This window comes from Corapipo altera, unplaced genomic scaffold (assembly GCF_003945725.1).
Source record: "Corapipo altera isolate COAL_440 unplaced genomic scaffold, ASM394572v1 46, whole genome shotgun sequence".
NCBI classification, from domain to species: Eukaryota; Metazoa; Chordata; class Aves; order Passeriformes; family Pipridae; genus Corapipo; species Corapipo altera.
In genome coordinates, this window is record NW_020884883.1 from 7,910,593 (window position 1) to 7,929,575 (window position 18,983).

An 18,983-nucleotide genomic window follows, 5' to 3' on the forward strand; every position below is an offset into this window, starting at 1 on the left:
CCTTCAACAATGGGAACACCTTTTGCAGCTCCATTTTTTTTTTTTATTTCATTGCCAAATTAATGAAGTAAGTAAATTTTTAAGACATCATAACACAAAACATATAATCTAGGACAGAGTACAACTACTGTAGAGATTCCAAAACAATGGCAAAGCTTCGGTTTATTTTCAGTAATCTTTGGCATAATGCAGGTCTTCAATTGCTGCCCAACTTAATATATCAATCATCTCTGCTAGATTATTACAGTATTTAAATGCTAAACCAACTAAAATATTGAAATAATTTATGAATTTTCAGCCAAAATACCTCAGTTCTATATAGATCTCTTTTCCCAACAAGAATGATCGAGCTATAAGGGGACAAATAATACGCTCACAGATGTGTAAAATTATGTTGTTCGGGTAGGACCTCCTCAGATTTTCTCAAAACTCAGCTTTGCTATAACCGCTACAGTAAAGAATCAGTATTATTTTTAAGAAAACATTTCTACGGTTCTATTATAAAACACACAGAGCAATAATTTCTAATACTGACTGCTCTAAATCACTAGTCTGATCCACACCGCAAGTACAGATACTTTAGGAACTTTCTCGGAACATGGTAACACTCTAAACCAAGTACCAACAAAAGAGAAGTTTGAGAGCTGGTTCATTAAAATATAATTTTAAAGTTTTTATTTTAAGTAATCTCAATATTTAAACATTACAGTTTTAATTTACATTAAAATTCTCCAGAAACTAAACTTGACAAGAAAACAATCAATATATTTTTCTTTGAAGCATCAGAACAAAAAGATAATCAGAATCCTTTTTCTGTCCATGCTGTTTCCAGTATACCTGCCCAAACTTTTAAAGATAACATTCTGCTTCACTGAGAGTTCAGCTTCACATATCTAGTTCCAAAATAAAGGATAATTCTGTTTCATGATACAGAATGGACCATTAAACATCCAACTGAAAACACAGACTTCGGCAAGACACACAGTATCAAAGATTCACCCAGTCACACAGATGATACAGGTGATACAACCTGATAAAAAATTTGATTTGAAAAAGCTGTAAAACAGTGAGGGTATTTTTGAATATTGCATATATTTCATGTGGCTCATCTCAGAAGATATTTCAGAGAGGATCAGAAATCACAGCTGGAAAACTCAGGAGGCAGCTACCGATTAATGGCTAAAACTGGTGTTTAATTACTTGTTTCTACTTGCCTTCTAATAAACCTCATTTGAATACTTTACCACAAGAATTCAAAATTAAGGGCATTAACTTTCTAAAAGTGTTCCTTTCTTATTCTAGAACTATTATTCCACCTCTCTCTTTGCTAGAGCAGAAGCAAAGTTTAGTTGGCTTTAATTTCTATTTCAATTCCTGAAAAAGTTATGTTCTTAAAATCAGTGTTAATAATAACACTAAAGAATCTTGAATTCTGGTATGCAGTACCTGATAAATGCAAAAGTTTGATGTTTGTAAATACCAAAAGGAATCACCCCAAAGTTCTGAAGACAGCTGCAAGGATTCAACTTCAAAGTCTAAGCTACAATTAAAAGTCACGTTCAGTTTCACATGAGAAACAATATTTATAAGCTCCTGCTTTGTGCCTCTGCCACTGTTTACCAATTTTTCTATTAGTAAATAAAAATAATTAATCTGCCCATTCAACCTGAAATCTGTTTAGTACCTCTCTGAAGGTTTTAAACTAAATTGTGGAGGTGTGAACCCTCCTTTTAAGGTTTGGTTTCAACAAAATTTACCTTAAGAAAAAATAATGAACTCATACAGGACTCTGCCACAAATTCAAATTTTTCTTTTTTTTTTTTTTTAAATTATACTACTTCACTCAATAATTATACATCCCAGCCTGCTGATACCACTTACAGGAATCAGTATCAGGGATATTAGTGTCCTTAGAAAACTGTGATGGAGATAAATATCTTGCCTCTACAAAGTCTGGGAGCTGCAGTTTCCAGACTGGTTTAAACAGAGTTTCTGAAGGACAAACCAAACACAAGCTGCAATGCAAAGCACCAGTTCTGCCCTGCTTCCACTCCTTGGCTGCAGGACTGACTCTTGTTCCTTATAGTGAGACACATTAGAGAAACTAATCAGATGAAACCCTTGATTTTTGGCATTTTATGTGGTTTTTTTTATTTGGTTGCTGTTGGGGGCTTCAGGGGGAGTGAAGGTGTTCTGTTCTTTGGTGGTTTTTGGTGAGTGCTTTTTTTGTTTGGTTCATTTTCAATGGCAAGTTAGAGTCAGGTTAGATCAAATGATCTGAACCAGGCTACAACACTGTGCACTGACACCAACATAACCCTACAGTTCAATTACCTACAGAAATGCATTTGGTAAAATATTAATTCACTTCCTATTACTTAATTAACCAGGTTATTAATAAAAGCTTCTTTGCCAAAGCATAAATGGGCAATCACTGGATTGCACATTCACAGGAGTGTTGGTCAGGTTTTACAAGGATGAAATAACTTGAAATTTAATTTAATTTGCTCTTTAAAGTTTTCAACGCATCAAAATAACTGTTCTGTTAAGGAATTAAAAGACCATAAGATGCAGGATAACTTTGACCTGACATGAATTAGCATATACAAATTATTTTACAACAAAAAGGTAGAAAGTCCTGGTTCATTTAGTTTTGATGAGCAACTGGGCATACCTGCATAAAAATATCAAATATGGTCAACAATGGGAAGGGGAAAAGGTACTTAAGCTAGAAGACAGTGCCAGGACAAAATTAAATGTGCATAAAGTAGATGGGAACATAATTAGGTTGAAAGTTAGATACCTAATTTGAGAAAGGAGTTCAGGAACAGCTTTTTAAATTGAAGAAATAAAGCTAAAACACTCACAGAGTTCAGGAATTTTAGAAATATATTACTGTATAAACATGTATAATATATGAAAACAGATACAAAAAAGTAGAGAGGAATCTTTAAAAATTTTATTTGAATGAACTTCTTGCCTGATAATCAACAAGAAGCTCAGTGTAATATTGAACTATATTAAAGCACATGATGTGGGGGAGGTACTTCTGATAAAAATTATAGGTAATTAAGAAAGAACTTTATAACCTGTACGAAGAGTCTGCATAATAAGCAAAAAAGCAGATATCTGCTGACAGGAATCTAAGGGTAGCCATAATAAAAAGAAACTTACAAAGACAGATATTAATTTCTGAGAGTTGACACCACTTTGAGCACCAACAACTGATAGCTTGCAAAAAGGCACAATAGGAGGGATATAAGAAGTAAGTTTTAATATGGTGACTTGATTCATTTAACATGCAATGAACACAGCAAAAATACTAAACCAAGTTAACATCATGCAGTCAACACACATTACAGAGGAGGAGGCTGGCATGAACTACTTTGGTTATGTAATTATATTTAACAAAAAATTAAACTTACTCTAACTCAGCTTTTAATTTACTACATTAACATTTGCTGATCCCCATTACATTTAATTTCTTTTTTATAGTTACCTAACAATTTATTCTTCTTGAAATAATAACATGAGAATCAAGGAACAAATTTTAAGTATTTATACAAAGTTAATGGTATTTAAACATTCTTCTACAACAAGACAATGAAGATTTTATTTGATGCAGCAAATGCAGTGAAATGGTATCATTCATATTTCTCCAAAGCACACAATACTCACTGGTGTTATAAAATGCAGCCAAATTTCTCTAACACCAGTTGGCAGATAGAGTATCAAGAGCATAAACAGCTTCTCTTTGTTTTTATGTTAAAAGCTAATGCAGCATAAATTGCAAAAAGTTTCAAGCATCTTAAGAGCAATTGTTTTAAGGAAAACCGCTTACCTGAAAGAAGAAGCCATCATAGGTTTACATTTATTCCTATTGACTTTGTCCAGATTGCTAGCAAGATTATGTGATAAAAAGCCAGGAAATCCTATCAGGCAATTAGTAGATGCATGTTCGGAAAGTACTGATTTGGGCAGATTTGGTTTAATTCCATATATTTGCAATAATTTTACTACATAACATTTTTCTGCAGAAATAGGATTTTAGTACATGGACTTTACTGAGCCAAAACAACATTTAGAAACAAAAGAAGTGTCTGCAATTTTGTCAATACAACACATCCACGCAGAGTACGGACCATGTGGTGTCACAATCTATGCAAGGAATTCTCCCCCTGTCTTTCATCCTTCCTAACTACTCGCTCCACAGCCCACCTGTGTGAGCTTCTGTGCTTTGTCAACTTGTGGAGCAGTTTGAAGTGTTATCATCCTCCAGCCACTCTTACATTCCTGTGGTGCAAGTTACTACAGCCACATCAGATGGGTAGAATGGAACTGCAAAGAATCCTCATCCACCTTCAAAGGGTGGAAGTAGTTGGAGATGCCACAACTGATGGGGAAGCACTCCCTGTTGGCCCAACTGTGGGACATAATCTCTAGATGGTAGGATGAGACAAGCAGCTACGTGTGGGAATGCCTTCATCTGCTCCAGCAACAGTTGATGATCCACAAGATAAGAAGAACATGGGTAACTGGCACTGGAATTAGCAAAAGCCATCTATCTGAAGTGTTCCAGCTGACCCCGTGATAATTCTGCTTCTTATGTGTGTTAATAATTATCTTAGGCACACACAAATGTACATGTCTGATATACTCCTACTTAAGAGAATATGAAAAGAGTGAAAAGATAATATCCAGTACTCTGATCATTAAACTAATGAGATTGAATTTTAAAAGTAACAAGCTTTGTGAGCTTTTGATTTTAATTCAGGTCATACAATCTCTCTTGCTAGGCATGATCAACTGGACTATCTTATTTATGCATTTGGTCTCTTTTCCAGTAGAGGAACAAGGAGAAAAAAAGAATTATGTGGCTAAGAACACTATTCATAGTGTTATGGCTAGTATACCTGTTACTACACATTCAGTATCTCTTCTCTACATGATTCAAAGCCTAAAAAATGAAACTATTTCTCTATGACTGTTTTTCAATTTGTTACATATGACTGTTTTTGACTTGTTGCAAATAAACATTAAAAACCAACATAATTTGAGAACATTCATGAAACCTTGCTGGAACTTTCATCAGCTTTCAAACAATAAATTGTGCACTTTCTCCTTACCAGGACTTTTTTTTTTCAGCACAGTATATGCTTTGAAGGAAACATGCATGAACTCTTTTAATTTAAAGATGGCTTTTTACCATATAAGCTTGTTAGGAAGCTCCAATTTAATCTGTTTTTATCCACAAGATCCAGTCTGGAAACCATGGAGAAAACCTGCCTTAAAAAAATAAGCATATAACTTTTTGAGCAGGAAAGTATTCTGTTGATGAATGAACTCCAGACAGAGCTCAGAAGTTATGCCTGTAAATGAAGAGTGCAAACCAAGCTTTTCATGCAATGATTATGTAAGCATCAGCACTGCAAGAGTCATACATCTTACATTTGGGGAAGGATCCGTTTGTTCATATTTTGTATCTTCCTTCCCATTTGCTTCAGACTGTTGCAGTTGGTATGATCTGCCTTCAATGAAAGTAATATAGTCTTTGTAAGAGCATAACGGGCCTGCCAGGATACCCATGAAATTACAGTTGTAACTTAAATACTCCAGTAGACTTGGCATGCGTCTGTAATTCAAAGACAAGCAACTTGTGAGATGGGATGTGTAGTTCTACAGAATTTCCACAGTAGGAAAAGTCATACTCCATGTTATCTCTTACTCTGATTGCAGTAAAAAACATATGTACAAAAGCAGTTTATGTGTCTTCTGTAATCACAGCTTGAAACATTCTACACACAGAATTTCTTTCCAATCCATACTGAGCATTTTCAGACAGACCTCCTGAACTCTAATGACCCTGTCCTTGCCCAGCAGAGGTGTTTGACTGAAGCTGAGCCTGGGGAAGGAAAGGAAAGGCTGTTGCTCTGTTTGTTCAACTGTATTAGGTTCTCTATTTTGAATCAATAAACAAAGCTTTGTGTTAACTGGCAATAATTTCAATTAAAGCAAATGTCTCAAATCAAGCCTCTCTTGCCCAAGACAACACACTATTTTCAAGTCTCCTGAATAAAGAAAGGAGAAAGGGTAAGTCAAATACTGAAAAACAGAATTAAACAAGCATGTTTCTTCACCAGCTACTTCATATGTGTACTGTTAACTAGTCTCCTGTCTGATAGGACATTAATTTGCATACACTGCATAGAACTTATAATGCTTTTCCTAAATAAGTAAAAACCTACTTCTAGTGATATTTTTTGGAAGAACAGATGTACAAATTAAGCTACAAATATAAAAAGCATGGATCTGTTTTACATGAGCTTGTAAACTCTCTGTCTTGAATGTGAACTGTAGAAACTGCACAGAGCATTAATAAAGCACACAAAACAGCCCCAAAGCAGAAACGTGTGAAAGCCTACCTTACAGCCAAACACCTCTGTGATGGAGTCAAGTCTTCATTTTTCCGAAACATTCCTAGGGAAGAGGACAGGAAAAAGAAAATATAAAGAAAAGCTAAACTCCCACACATTAATTAGCTGTTTCTTTACTCAGTAGAGCAAGCCTCATGCTGCAATGTAATTTCTTAACCCCTCAAACAATTTCAGAGGTATTATGTCACATAACATTTTTGCTGGAGTTGGATCAAACAATTCTTACTGTTGACAGAATTACAAACTTTTGTATCTTCAGTTATATCCAGCAGTGCCTAAACCTGAAATCACATGGATTTCAGGAAAGCATTAAGACAACTTGTGGTAAGTGTTGACAAAAACAATTCTCCTACACTGGCTAAGACTTCAAAGTCTGCAGGTTTTAAAACTCTTTATTCCCAGTCCTGGAAACTGGAGAAGCCCCTAAACCCTTTCAACATTGCAGCAACCCAGGGACATTACATTAGTCATTACAATTTTGATGTGTAGAATGAACACAACGCAAGACAGATTTCAGCAATTCTAAACTTAAGGCAAACCTCCAGAGCACCTTTTCCCTGCAAGTAAAGATTGTGACCAAGGTCCAGTGAGGCAGGCACGGCAGCAAAGGATGCTACAATCTTTTTCACAAGCACTAACAAGAAGCCCTAACCACTGCTAGCAGAAGGGGGCAGGCCAAGTCTAAGTTCAGCAGCAAGACTGAATTTACCTTCTTGCCATATGTGGCTCTTCCTGCAATGCTAGTGACCTATCCCTGAAAATGAGTCTTCAAAATCTGTACTCCCATAAAAGAGAAAAGTAAAAAATATTATTTTTAACACTTTAAGTTATTATGAAATATTCTAATTCAGAGGCACAAAAAAGTAGAGCTCCCGCCTTCAGACAGCCCTGGTTTATACCAGACAGCCCTGCCTGCCAAAATGACCCCTTCATCTCTTCCTGCTGCCTCTCCAGTGGCTCAGACATTCCCACATGCAGCCATTCCCTGCTGTTCACATTTACAATTTTTCTTTGCCACTAAAAACTTTATTTTTATGCACATAGCTTCCTAAAGGAAGTGAAGCTTATGAAATCCAACTTCAACTATCTTCCTCCGTAGCAGTGCTCAAACCCAACAGCCAACTTCCAAACAAGTTTGATGAGAGTAGAGGTAACATAGATATGAAATCCCAATGTGCTTTATGAAAACAGGTGTTTCTAAAGAAGATACTCCTTCTCCTCCTCTCACCGAATGGTTGCCTTAGACCCCACTCCTCAATTCCAGTATATCCACAGAGGGGAGCCCTTATACTTGATCCAAGTATAAGGAAAGTTTCAACTGCAGCCAACTTCATTTTTAGATATCAAACTCAGTCAGACATGACAAAAAAAGATTAAGGGGCTGGGGGGAAGTAAAACCTAATTTAATTCTGTGACTCATGGAAACACTTGTTATCTAAAGACAAGATAACTCTGTTGCCTCAGCGTGACTCCAGTGTGACCGTGACCTAAACACAAAACTTCAAAACCACACTTCTAGTCTTCAACAAAGCCAAGAATACAGAGGGGTTAGCAACTTGCCATCTCCTCTCTTTCAATATGACCTGGAAAAATGTCTTCCTTGCTCCCGACCCTTCACAGTGGAAAGTTACCCTCATCCATACTCACTCAAGAGTAAGTTCAGTAAGTAACTGAAGAACAAAGTATCATCCCCTAACTTCATGCAAGCACCTTCTCATCTTCATTGTTACATTTTCACATCTTCTCCTGGGTGCTATAGCAAAGATTTCTATGCTGATAAAGGTACTGAATAAAAAATGTCAAGCATTTTGAAAGACTGTGCAACCTTTAAGGTCATAAAGATCACAGTTCTCAGGTAGTGAATCTCTGAATTTAACACAAACTTAAACAGAAATTTAACACAAAGACGCCTTGTAAGGTGATAGATAGATCTTTTCTGCCCCTTTTTGCGTGACACCCATAGAGAGATGCAGATCCCATAATATGGCTAGTGTAGAGAAGTGTCCCATGCAGAGCTTTCAGTTTCTCACAGTCTACACAATGCAAACTGACTGGAGCAGGAGTCCCCTTTGCCATTATATTCCATGAGTATTCTACCCTTAAGTCAGAAGGAGGAAGAGATCACCAAGTGTGTCCAAGTTAACTTGCATAAAGCCAGACTAGCCACTAAATAAAGGTAATTAGTCAAACGAAAGATTTCACACCATTGATGTGGTATGAAAAAGGAGGAAAAAACCTTTAAACCTTAAATAGAAGAATCTCACCACTGAAATATGATCTGTGGTTTTGGAGGGGTGAGGAGGAAAGAACTGGCCTATTTAAAATGGATTCCAGTTATATATATATACATATATATATACAGACATAAATAAGAACTCAGTTAAGGCTCAAATAACCTGGTGAGCAATGCCATTGCTGTCTCAAACATACTGCATACAAGTAAGCCTCCATTAATTTTTCATTTCCCTATCTCACTAAGATTTCCCTTCAGCCAGCAGATTCTTTGAGGCCAGCTGAGTGGCTTTCCCTGCCTTTTTTTTTAAACACCTTCTCAGTGCCTTGAAAGCCCATTTATCATCTTTGCACAGCACACAAGAACAAGGAAACGATTGATCTCTGTCATACTCTTGAAAGCTTTCAGGGGGCTATTGATAAAATTCTTTAAATCACAGAAAATGTATATGTAAAAGGTGCTCTTACATTGATGTTTATCCAATATGAGATGAATTAATATATATACACTCAATATTTCCCAGGCAGTGTAAGCCCATGGGAACAGAGACCTCATAAATCACAGCTGTTCCCTACCTACACATTGGAGATGAAGAACCCCCACTTCGGCAGCACACTGCTGCTAGGGAACTCATGTGGGTTTGTAACTTTTCTTTGAGGATTATAAGAATTGTTTTCTCCTATCCTAAAGCAGGATACTGCCACAATAGCTGCAGTTCTTAGTTGATACCAAATCACACAGTGGAGATTTGAGAAAATGGGTTTTATCGAACATCTTTTAGAGAGGTGAAACAATTTCGCCATTCAGCAACTATAACTCTATTTTCTCATCTATAAAGCAGGAAATACTCCTGTGTTCCTTGCTTGGTAAAAGAATTGTGTAAATCATCGGTAATAAAATTTATCCCTAGTGGTCTAGGTCATAAGGAAGTTCCATCTTTTCATTCCCTCTCAAGAGCTCATATCCTAATGGTAACAAACCCAACATCTTCAGGCACACACAGCTATCCTGCTATATAGGCTTTATTAAGGCATAATATCATTCCTACTGTGCTCTCACTATGATAATAGTGTTTACAATCATACCATGGCACCATCCCAGCTTTGCAGTTAAACTTATCCCCTTTTGTATTTATGGAAAACTGGCTAATCAGTAACTAATAACATAAGGTTATATTACATTAATAATAAACATGGACATCCTATTGCAATAAATTTTGAGGTTCTGAAATGGATCACCAGCTAAGCCCAAATGGATGGTGTTATTAAAATATTTTAAGACCTGAAGAAATACAGACAGTAAGAGTTTTAACTGTTACTAGCACATTGGCAGCAACAAAAGCAAATAGGTATAGATACCCACTGAGCAAAATTGAAAAAAACTACGAAAAGCAAGAAAATTTAGAAGTCGTGATATCCAGAGAGCCATGCAAGCAAACGCAGGCCCAGAGCAATACTTGAAGACTTAGAAAGGGAGAAATACAATATCATTACTTTAACTGCTAATGACACATACTATAATAAAAATTATTTCATAACTGATACTGAAATAATAATGACCATAATGTCACAATCACAAAAGGGGGCACTTTAAAAATAAAAAAAATAAAAAAGAAATCAAGAGACTATTGGAAAGAGATCAGTAAAAGAAACTCCTAGGTATAAGAAAGCATCAAGTTACCAAAAAAAAACAACCCCAAAGCACCACCACACCATGGCAGTTTCACTTATACAATTAACAGAAATATCAGAGAACAACATTCTTGGTTAAACAGCTGCAAATTTTTTGCTCTAATACAAAGATTTATAAAGTGGAACTGGGTCATGATGACCTATCAAAAATCCTTATGAGTATTTATTTCTACATACATAAGCACACATTTCTCTGCCTCAAGAGTTGTGAAAGTATAGACAAGAGAAAACTGAACAACAGCTATCATCCAAATGCACTTTTAAAAAGACATAATAATTCATAAATGTAACATTCTTAACTGACCCCTGTCATTACAAAAAAAGAACCAAAAAACCCCAATCTGAAAAGTAAGTTGACCAAAACATGGTATTTCCCTTTTTATCGTGGTGTCACATTGTGGCAATCAGCAATTCAGCCTGGTAATCCTGCTCTGGTTTTAAGGTATCTACTTAAAATAAATTTGAATTGTTACATCTTATGTACAGAAACACATAAGCTGTTCAGTGCTTCAGTGCACCCACATTTCTACCCTTTAAGTCAGAGCAGACCAATATTAAAGTTGTCTGTCAGCCTTTAGAAAGATATGGTGTCTTTCTGCTGAATATTAGAATTATTTGCCTTTGAGAGAAGTAAAAGTTAACTGAAAATAAAGAAGAAACATTTTCATCAACTAAATCAAGAAATTATCTTTGACACTTCTGACACTATTCCATTGTTCAAGAACAGCTAACAAAACCATTACTACTAACATAATAGCAGGTACTCAGCTTGGATGGGACTGCTCACTAGCTGCAAACCAACAAGAAACTTACTTTCTACTTAAAAAAGAAAGAAAAAAAAGCCTTGGCTGAAAAACTTCCCAAGTGTATCACGTAGAACCATAAACTGATGAGGTGGGTAGCAATAAATAATTAAGACTGTGACAACTAGTACGGTGTTTATGAAAAAGTTTCTTCACTTTTTCCTCACCTTCTTCACATTTTCCATGTATTTCATCTATGCATTGAAATATCTCTCCTCTCAGGGGCCATACTGGAAAAAGACTATTGTCATGGTTTGAGAGCCCCAAAATCCAATTCCCTAGTCCTAGCCCCCTCCCACATCTCAACCCAATGTGAGATGTGTTTTTTCTAGACACTACACGAGACTCAAAATGGGGGAAAGGGAATATATATATTACAATGACTGTACAAATAAATACTACAATACATTATATACAATCTTAATTATCTCTACCATGACATAAGTATTTACAATGGATCAAATCTCTTCTCCCCTCCAAATAAAAGTCCAGGAGGGAAGGAGGAAAATCCCATTTCCACTTTCAGAGCAGCAATGTCTCTAAGGCAGCAGGGTCACTTCTTCTCATGCAGCAACTGTAACTGGATTGTTGTAGCTGGATCTCTTCCAATACACACAAGGGGGTATCCAACCCTCTCTCACCCTTTGACTCCAAGCAAAGGTCTCACCTGTGGACTGCCAGCAGGGACAAAACTCGCTTCACCACGGGCATATCACGAAGTGCAGGGGCATCTTCGTGAAAGTCCCTTCCTCAGGGGATTTACCTCTGAGTCAGAACGTCTCGGGCAGCTTTCAGTTGAAAGTCTTTGCCTCAAGAGTTCTACCAGAGCTCCTGTTCTCTGTCTCAAGCAGCAGGGGGGTCCAAGGTCACCCTCTCCACATTCCATTGGCCGTTCTGGTCCAGATTTCCAGGACGCTTTGAGCTTTTCAGCTCCTCTGCAGTGCATGTTGCACTTCACCCCTCCCTTCTAGGAGGTGAGGGGTCTCCAAGGAGCTTGGGGTCTTTTGGTTTCAGTTCTTACCCAAACTTCCTCTGTAGAACTCAGTTTTCTCTCTCTGCTGCCGTCTCTCTCTCTCGGCTCTCTCTTCAGACAACTCTGTGTCTCTCTTCAGCTGCATGTTATGTTGCTGCTTCTTCAGTTATCTCTCGGCTCTTAGCCACAATCTCTGGACGCTGCTGCTGCTCTGTCTCTGCTCACTCACGGTGGAGAAAACTTCTTCAGCTTTCAGCTACAGGTACTTAGCCCAGCCTAATGCTGTTCCAAGTTCCTGCAGCCCCCACCTGGGGGCTGGGGGGGGCCCAGCCCCCAGTGGGGCTGTGGCTGCTTCTCCCCGTGGCTTTACAACATGGCTACTTCTCTAACAACAAAAGTACAACAACCTTCTCTTTCGTTCTGCTTGTGATATGTTTATATTTTGCAGAAGCGTTCATTGGCTAAAACCTCAAAACTTCAAGGGTCACCACCCCCCGGGGTTTTACCATTTTATAACTTCAGGGGGAAAAACTGTTTCCCCCCACCACAACTGTATTTTCATTATTTCACAAGGAGTAATGGGCTTGAATAGCCTATTTGGAATAGGCTATTTGGAAATCTTACAACTTTGCAATATTACAATAGCAATATGAGGGCAAACAGCATAAAATAATCCAGCCATTGTCCTAATAGCACACTGTTGGAGCAAAGCAACTGTGACCTAAAACACTGGAGTAAGACTAGCCTTTAACTATATTTTGCTAAGGCAGAGGTAAAATTTTAAAAAAATAAGGCCTTTAAGTTGCACATTCACTGGACTCCTTATCTTCTTTTAGTTCTCACAGTAAGTAAAAGCAGTGCCTCACCAGATCTGCATCAATGTTTAATCTATTGCTTTTAAAAATGGAGAATGACAGATACAAAGAAGAAACAATAATTAGAGAAAAAAGCAAGCAATATTCCCAGAAAAGCACATTTAAGAATTACCAACTACAGAGCTGAAACCCAAGGCACAAGGGATGGGAGAAGGTTAATGTAGTGGGTTTCTGTGGCTGGGTTTTGTTAGCAGGGGGCTACAGGGGTGGCTTCTGTTAGAAGCTGCTTGAAGCTTCTCCTGCCTGGTGGAGCCAATGCAAGCCAGATCCAGGATGGGCTTCCTGCTGCTGGCCAAGGCTGAGCCAATCAGGAGCAATAGTAATGCCTCTGTGATAACACAGTTAAGAACATATTTAAAGTTGTTGCGCAGGTGAAAATTCCAGCCAGGGAAGTGAGAACATGGGAACAACAAGGTAGACACCAAGGTCAGTGCACAAGGAGGGGCAGGAGATGCTCCAGGCACCGGAGCTGAGGCCCCTGCAGCCCATGGTGCAGACCAGGGTGGAGCAGCTGTGCCCCTGCAGCCCATGGAGGACCATCGGGGTACAGAGACCCACCTGCAGCTCATGGAGGAGCCCATGCCGGAGTAGGTAGATGCATGAAAGAGGCTGTGACCCTGTGGGAGGCCCAAGATGGAGCAGGGTCCTGCTGGAGATCTCCAGGCAGTGGAGAGAGGACCCCATGCTGGAGCAAGTTTTTCCCTGGTAGGACTTGTGGCCCCTGTGGGGGACCCACATCAGTACAGCTCATTCATGAAGGACTGTGCCCCATGGAGGAGTGACCCACGGGACAGCAGTTTGGGAAGAACTGTTGCCTGTGGGATGGACTCACTCTGGAAAGGTCCATCAAGGACTGTCTCCCGGGGGAGGGACCCCACAGGAGCAGAGGAAGGAAGGACTCCTCCCCCTGACCAGCGGCAGAAACAACTGACCGCAACCTCCATTCCCTGTCTCCCTGCGCTGCTGGGGGGAAGAAGGCAGAATTTTGGAAGCAAGGGGGGGGGGGGAAGGTGTTTTTAAGATTATTTTACTTCTCACTCTTTTGCTCTGACCCTGTTAGTAATAAATTCAGTTGCTATCCCCACTTAGAGTTTGTTTTACCCATGATGGTGATCAGTAAGCGACCTCTCCCAGCTCATAAATCATGAACCCTTCGCTGGTTTTTTTCTCTTCTCTGTCCAGTTGCAGAGGGGAGTGAGAGAGTAGCTTTAGTCGGTACCTGGCATCCAGCCCAGGGTCAACCCACTACAGTTACACACACAAGAATAAAGAGTTTTGTGGTTAGAAAGCATGTGAGAACAGCCCCTGGGAACCAAGAAGAAGCTGACAGAATAAAATTGATTATGATTCTGGTTTCTTACCTGTATCTAGCCACACATTTTTATGGATGAGTGTAACATAATAATATGAAGAAATAATTTGGAAAAAATGATATATCATGCTTATTTTAATTTTAAAAAAAATAACCATTTATTTTCTTTAAAGTTTCCTGTATTATTTAAATTAGAGAAAAGAAATAACAACAGGGCTGGGTAAAAAACTTTGAGATATTTGTTTTTTCCTTTTAAATATCAAAATCAAATCTAATGTTCTCTAGTTCTGCTGACTGAATCTTCTGGAGATATAAAAGCAAGTATATTATGACCTCCAGACCTTCGATGGGTTATGAATATAAAAATTTGAAGAGAACCTTTGTTTAAGATTCCTTTTGGACTAGAATTAAAAACAAGCTGCCAAAGCGCATACAGATTAGTGAGGTTGGATTTGGATATGGGTATTTCTGGTTAAGATCCTTAATCTCACTCAGAATTGCAATAAAATGAGCGAGGCTCATGAGTGGGGATGAGTGGGTTATAAGCAAAAAAAAGAGGAAGAATGCCATGTGAACTCATTGCAAGATACAAAGCTAAGAAGTGACAGTATCTCTCCATCTCCCCTGCTTAACTTTTAGTACCTTATAAGTACAATTGCTAAAGGCTTCTCTACTTGCCACCACCTCATAGCTAGAACTTCTCATGCAAGTCAAATCTTCCATTTTATAGCCCTTCTAGACAAAGACCCTGCTTCTAAAACAACTGCAACGCAACTTTTCTTCTCCAAAATATGCTAGTTTTAAATTTGATTAAAAAGTGCTCCAGATTATAGGATCTAAAGTACAAAAAATTTCTGTTTCTTCCCTAACTCTGTCATTAGTGTTGCAGAAATAGATCTAAATCTTGCCATAAAGAATAAATATGGACACCAATAGTCTGGTGGTGCATGTACAATACAAATCATGTATTCTGCCTTTAGAATATACATGTGAGATGCCAAAGATAATCAGCAAAAAATACAAAGCAAGTGACTGACTACACTGACTACTCATTTTTGACAGTGCTTATCTGAGAAACTGTAAAGTGAGAACTATCAAAGACTGAAGTTCAAAATGTAAATCACAATACATGAAAGGCATACTCCAAATTTCTTTAGGTGTAAATTTATGATCCATGCAAACTTCTGAGAAGTCTGTATTATACAGTGAACTTACATTAATCCTATGCAATTTCCATAGAGTTTTCCTGCTTAAAAATCCCCCTCACAGTAACAGCACAGGGGTGTAACAGTTATAGGGGTAGTTCTATTTATTTATGGGATTCCATACTAATTTTCAGCATATCCACTTAGTTAGACAGACTCTTTCATATGCAGTGTGAGTGAGTGGACTTCCTGATTACGTTCAGTTCACTCCAGGACCTTCAAATGCATCACTAAAACAGCTCAACACAAGGAACTGGCTGCCATGGCAAGATGAAGTCTTGCCTGTACCACAAAACAAAACTAATTACAACTAGAGTCTTGAAGTTTACCAAGAACTTTCACCAACACTTTTTCAGCTGTTTATTTTCATTACCTCTCCTTGGATCTACTGGTAAAAAAAGAGGGAGGAAAATAAAGTGATTGGTGATTAATACAGCCAAGCTGATCTGACTAGAGGCTCAGAGTGCCATTAATCACTTAGAAGAATGTTTTCAATATTATTTCCTCTCCTGTCAGCCTATCTCTAAGTAACTTCAGGTGGAAGCATGGACCTCTGTACAGTGAACAAAAGCCCACTGACAGCAGGCTTGTTTTCATTAATTTCTTGTGAAGGATCCCTTTTAAGTTGTCTATAGTTTAAAAACTTCGCTTCAATGCAATCTTAGTTTCCCCTGTACATCTTTTCTTAGTACCTCCTGACACCAGACTAGCAGTTGCTCCTGAATTCACATTGGTCACATCAACTTTTGAAAGTCATGTTAACACTGCAACTGTGATCATCCAACTCAAGTCAAGGATTCTGCTAAATTGCAGACACAACCAGAGAGAAAGTTTTCAGTATACTACCAGCTACTCCTCATAGGCTGACAAAGACTTTAGAGGTCAACAAGGAACAAAATTTCAAGATTGATACTCAGAATTCAATAGTATCTACAAGAAATCCAGACAGAAAATAAGCTTATGAGGAAAACACAAATTTTTTGAAGTAATTTAAATAGGAAAAAAATCTCTTCTACTTCATTATGAAAGTTAATAACAGAGATGACTAAATGAAACATTTGTTTCAAGATTGCCAGGAACACTCACATGCTTGTTCCATACCACCACTCCACTATTTGTGCACGATGTCAGCAAATTCAGAATATTTCTTTCTAATAAGAAGCAGCATTGGTACTAGAACTATTACTTCCTTATAATAACCTGTTTCCTCTAACTTGTGTACTCTGTAGTCCAATTAATTATAGATTGCAAGACTAATACTTCTGAATATATTTTCTCTGGAAGTTAGATATCAACTTCTTTGACTGACTAGATATGCCTAGCATTACTCATTTTCATTCATACAAAAAATACTTACAAAAAGGTGTTTTCCCGCTTTTTCATATTCCTGAATGTTGCTGCCTACAGGCTTCTCTAGCCAGTGTAAATTAACAAGAAGGGAAAAAAAATGAAACACTAACAGCACTAAAGGTAGGACACGTGTGAGACAAAAACATATTAAACTCAATTACATAATGTTACTAAAGCAATTTCAGGACAGCAGGTGGTTTGATCCAGGTGTGTGGGGCTACACTCCCAAATCTTCAATTGACAGCTGTAGCTCCAAGTGATGCAATGGCATTTTAAACTTTAAAATGAAAATTACTCCTTTGAATTTAAAGGTAACTAACCATCTAGCTACCCTACCCACAAAAGCCAACATCAGGATTCATTGTCACAACTAAGGCCCACTTATCTGATGGATAAATCTAACAGGAGAAAAGACATAAGCATAATTAGATAATCTCCCTGTTCACAGCAATATGTTAGCAGTGAGTGTAATTATGATAGTAAACAAAATGAAACATATACAAAGGCTTTATAAAAATCCATATATATGGCACAAACTATGGAAGAGCTCAACAGTTAGCATTTTAAAACAAAAGATGCTCAACAACAGAAATTACATGTGCTTCTTCTACCTATCTGTAGCAGCAGAGATCTCTGAATTGGGAAATTCCTTAGCTAACTCTCAGGATCAATAATCCAGCCCAAAAGAACGTCACTGGTCTTTGGTCACCGACTCCAGAAGTGTCACTGGTCTTCTGATAAGTCATGTCTTCTGCACAGTGTCAGCATTTTTAGAGCTTCTGTAGAGTCTGAGCAACATTTCCCAGCGCTTTCATTAGTAAGCATCAAAAGAAATAATTGAGACAGAAAAATATGTTTTGACCTAAAACACAAAACTGGACTAAAGTAACTCACTAACTCATGACAAACATTCCTTAAATTTACTTTGTATGGGAAATTAAACACAGTAAAGAAATCTTACCGTCATGAATCTCAAATGCCAAACTAGTGATCTTCTGTGTAATTATCATCATTGGACTGTTTAAAAAAAGGAAGAAAGAATAATTTAGATAGAAGTTCAGGATTTTCTTTTACATGGAAATACCAGGGAAAGTTTATACTAGTAGTCCAGCCTAATTACTCTAAACTGGAAGATCTGCAATGCAAGAACAAAGTGAATAATTTTTTTGAGCTCAAACCACTATAGAATTTTCAATGCAATGAAAAGAATTTAAGGCTTAAATGCAGTATTTGATCATTCACATCTTTTATTGCTTTATTAGGTTCCACAAACACAGGTAGTGTTTCACATGTATTTTCTACTAACATAGTTTCTTTTTTTTACCGTAAGAAGAGTAAAGGAAAAAGGGCAGTAAGAGCAATTATATTCATTGCAAGTTACTGCAGGAGCAAAAAAATACAATAAAATTATACCAAAGTTGAACATTAAAATAAATTATTTAGGTATGCTGACCACTTCCAGCGTTTCTACTAACGCCTGGTCCTATACTTAATTTTTCCATCTAGAATTATTGTTTGCTTCTGGTAAACATATCTGGCAAAACAAAATCCCAGTATAATTATGCTGGCTCCAACAGAGTTCCCTTTGTTCTGAATTTGGTACACTTGGATGAATCTTAAACTATCCAAGAAATATTCTTCCCTGGTTATCCAACTCAGCTTTGTACTGAGAAATTATACCATCTTCGTACTATTTAAGAGTTTTTGAATGATGTAAATCTCAATATTGAAAACCCTCAGCCTGGGGGAGGGAAAGAATGGAGGACTGCGCAAAGTAAGCTACTAGAATTTAGAAATTTAACTTTGAAATCAGATCTCAAAAAATGTATCAGAGTTATATTTACCTAGTAGTGAGCTGGAGGAAAAAAACCAAAACAACTAAACCATAAAACCAAAACTCAACAAAAAACCCTCAAAAAACAACAAAAAAAAAGCACAACAAAATAATCATACTGTACATTGGGCATTAGTTTTGTTCAAGTTTTGAGTGCACTTAGCATTTTTATAACACATTTAAGTTGGCACAGGAAAACAAATCCAAAAGCCATCAAGTCCTCCTTCATTGACAGGGCTACACCAGTATTTTGCCAGATTAATTTTGTCAAAT

General features: G+C 37.5%; 1 protein-coding gene across 2 annotated transcripts in view; it reads right to left on the reverse strand.

Moving 5' to 3' along the window:
- The window catches only part of MBOAT2 (membrane bound O-acyltransferase domain containing 2), a 93,191-nt gene that overhangs the window by 12,568 nt on the left and 61,640 nt on the right, over nt 1-18,983 (reverse strand). For both annotated transcript variants that reach the window (XM_027641029.1, XM_027641030.1), the window contains exons 5-7: nt 17,838-17,893; nt 6,423-6,477; nt 5,449-5,632 (exon numbers count right to left, since the gene is read on the reverse strand). In XM_027641029.1, the coding sequence (XP_027496830.1) occupies nt 5,449-5,632; nt 6,423-6,477; nt 17,838-17,893 (295 nt within the window). The remainder of the gene's footprint in view (nt 1-5,448; nt 5,633-6,422; nt 6,478-17,837; nt 17,894-18,983) is intronic.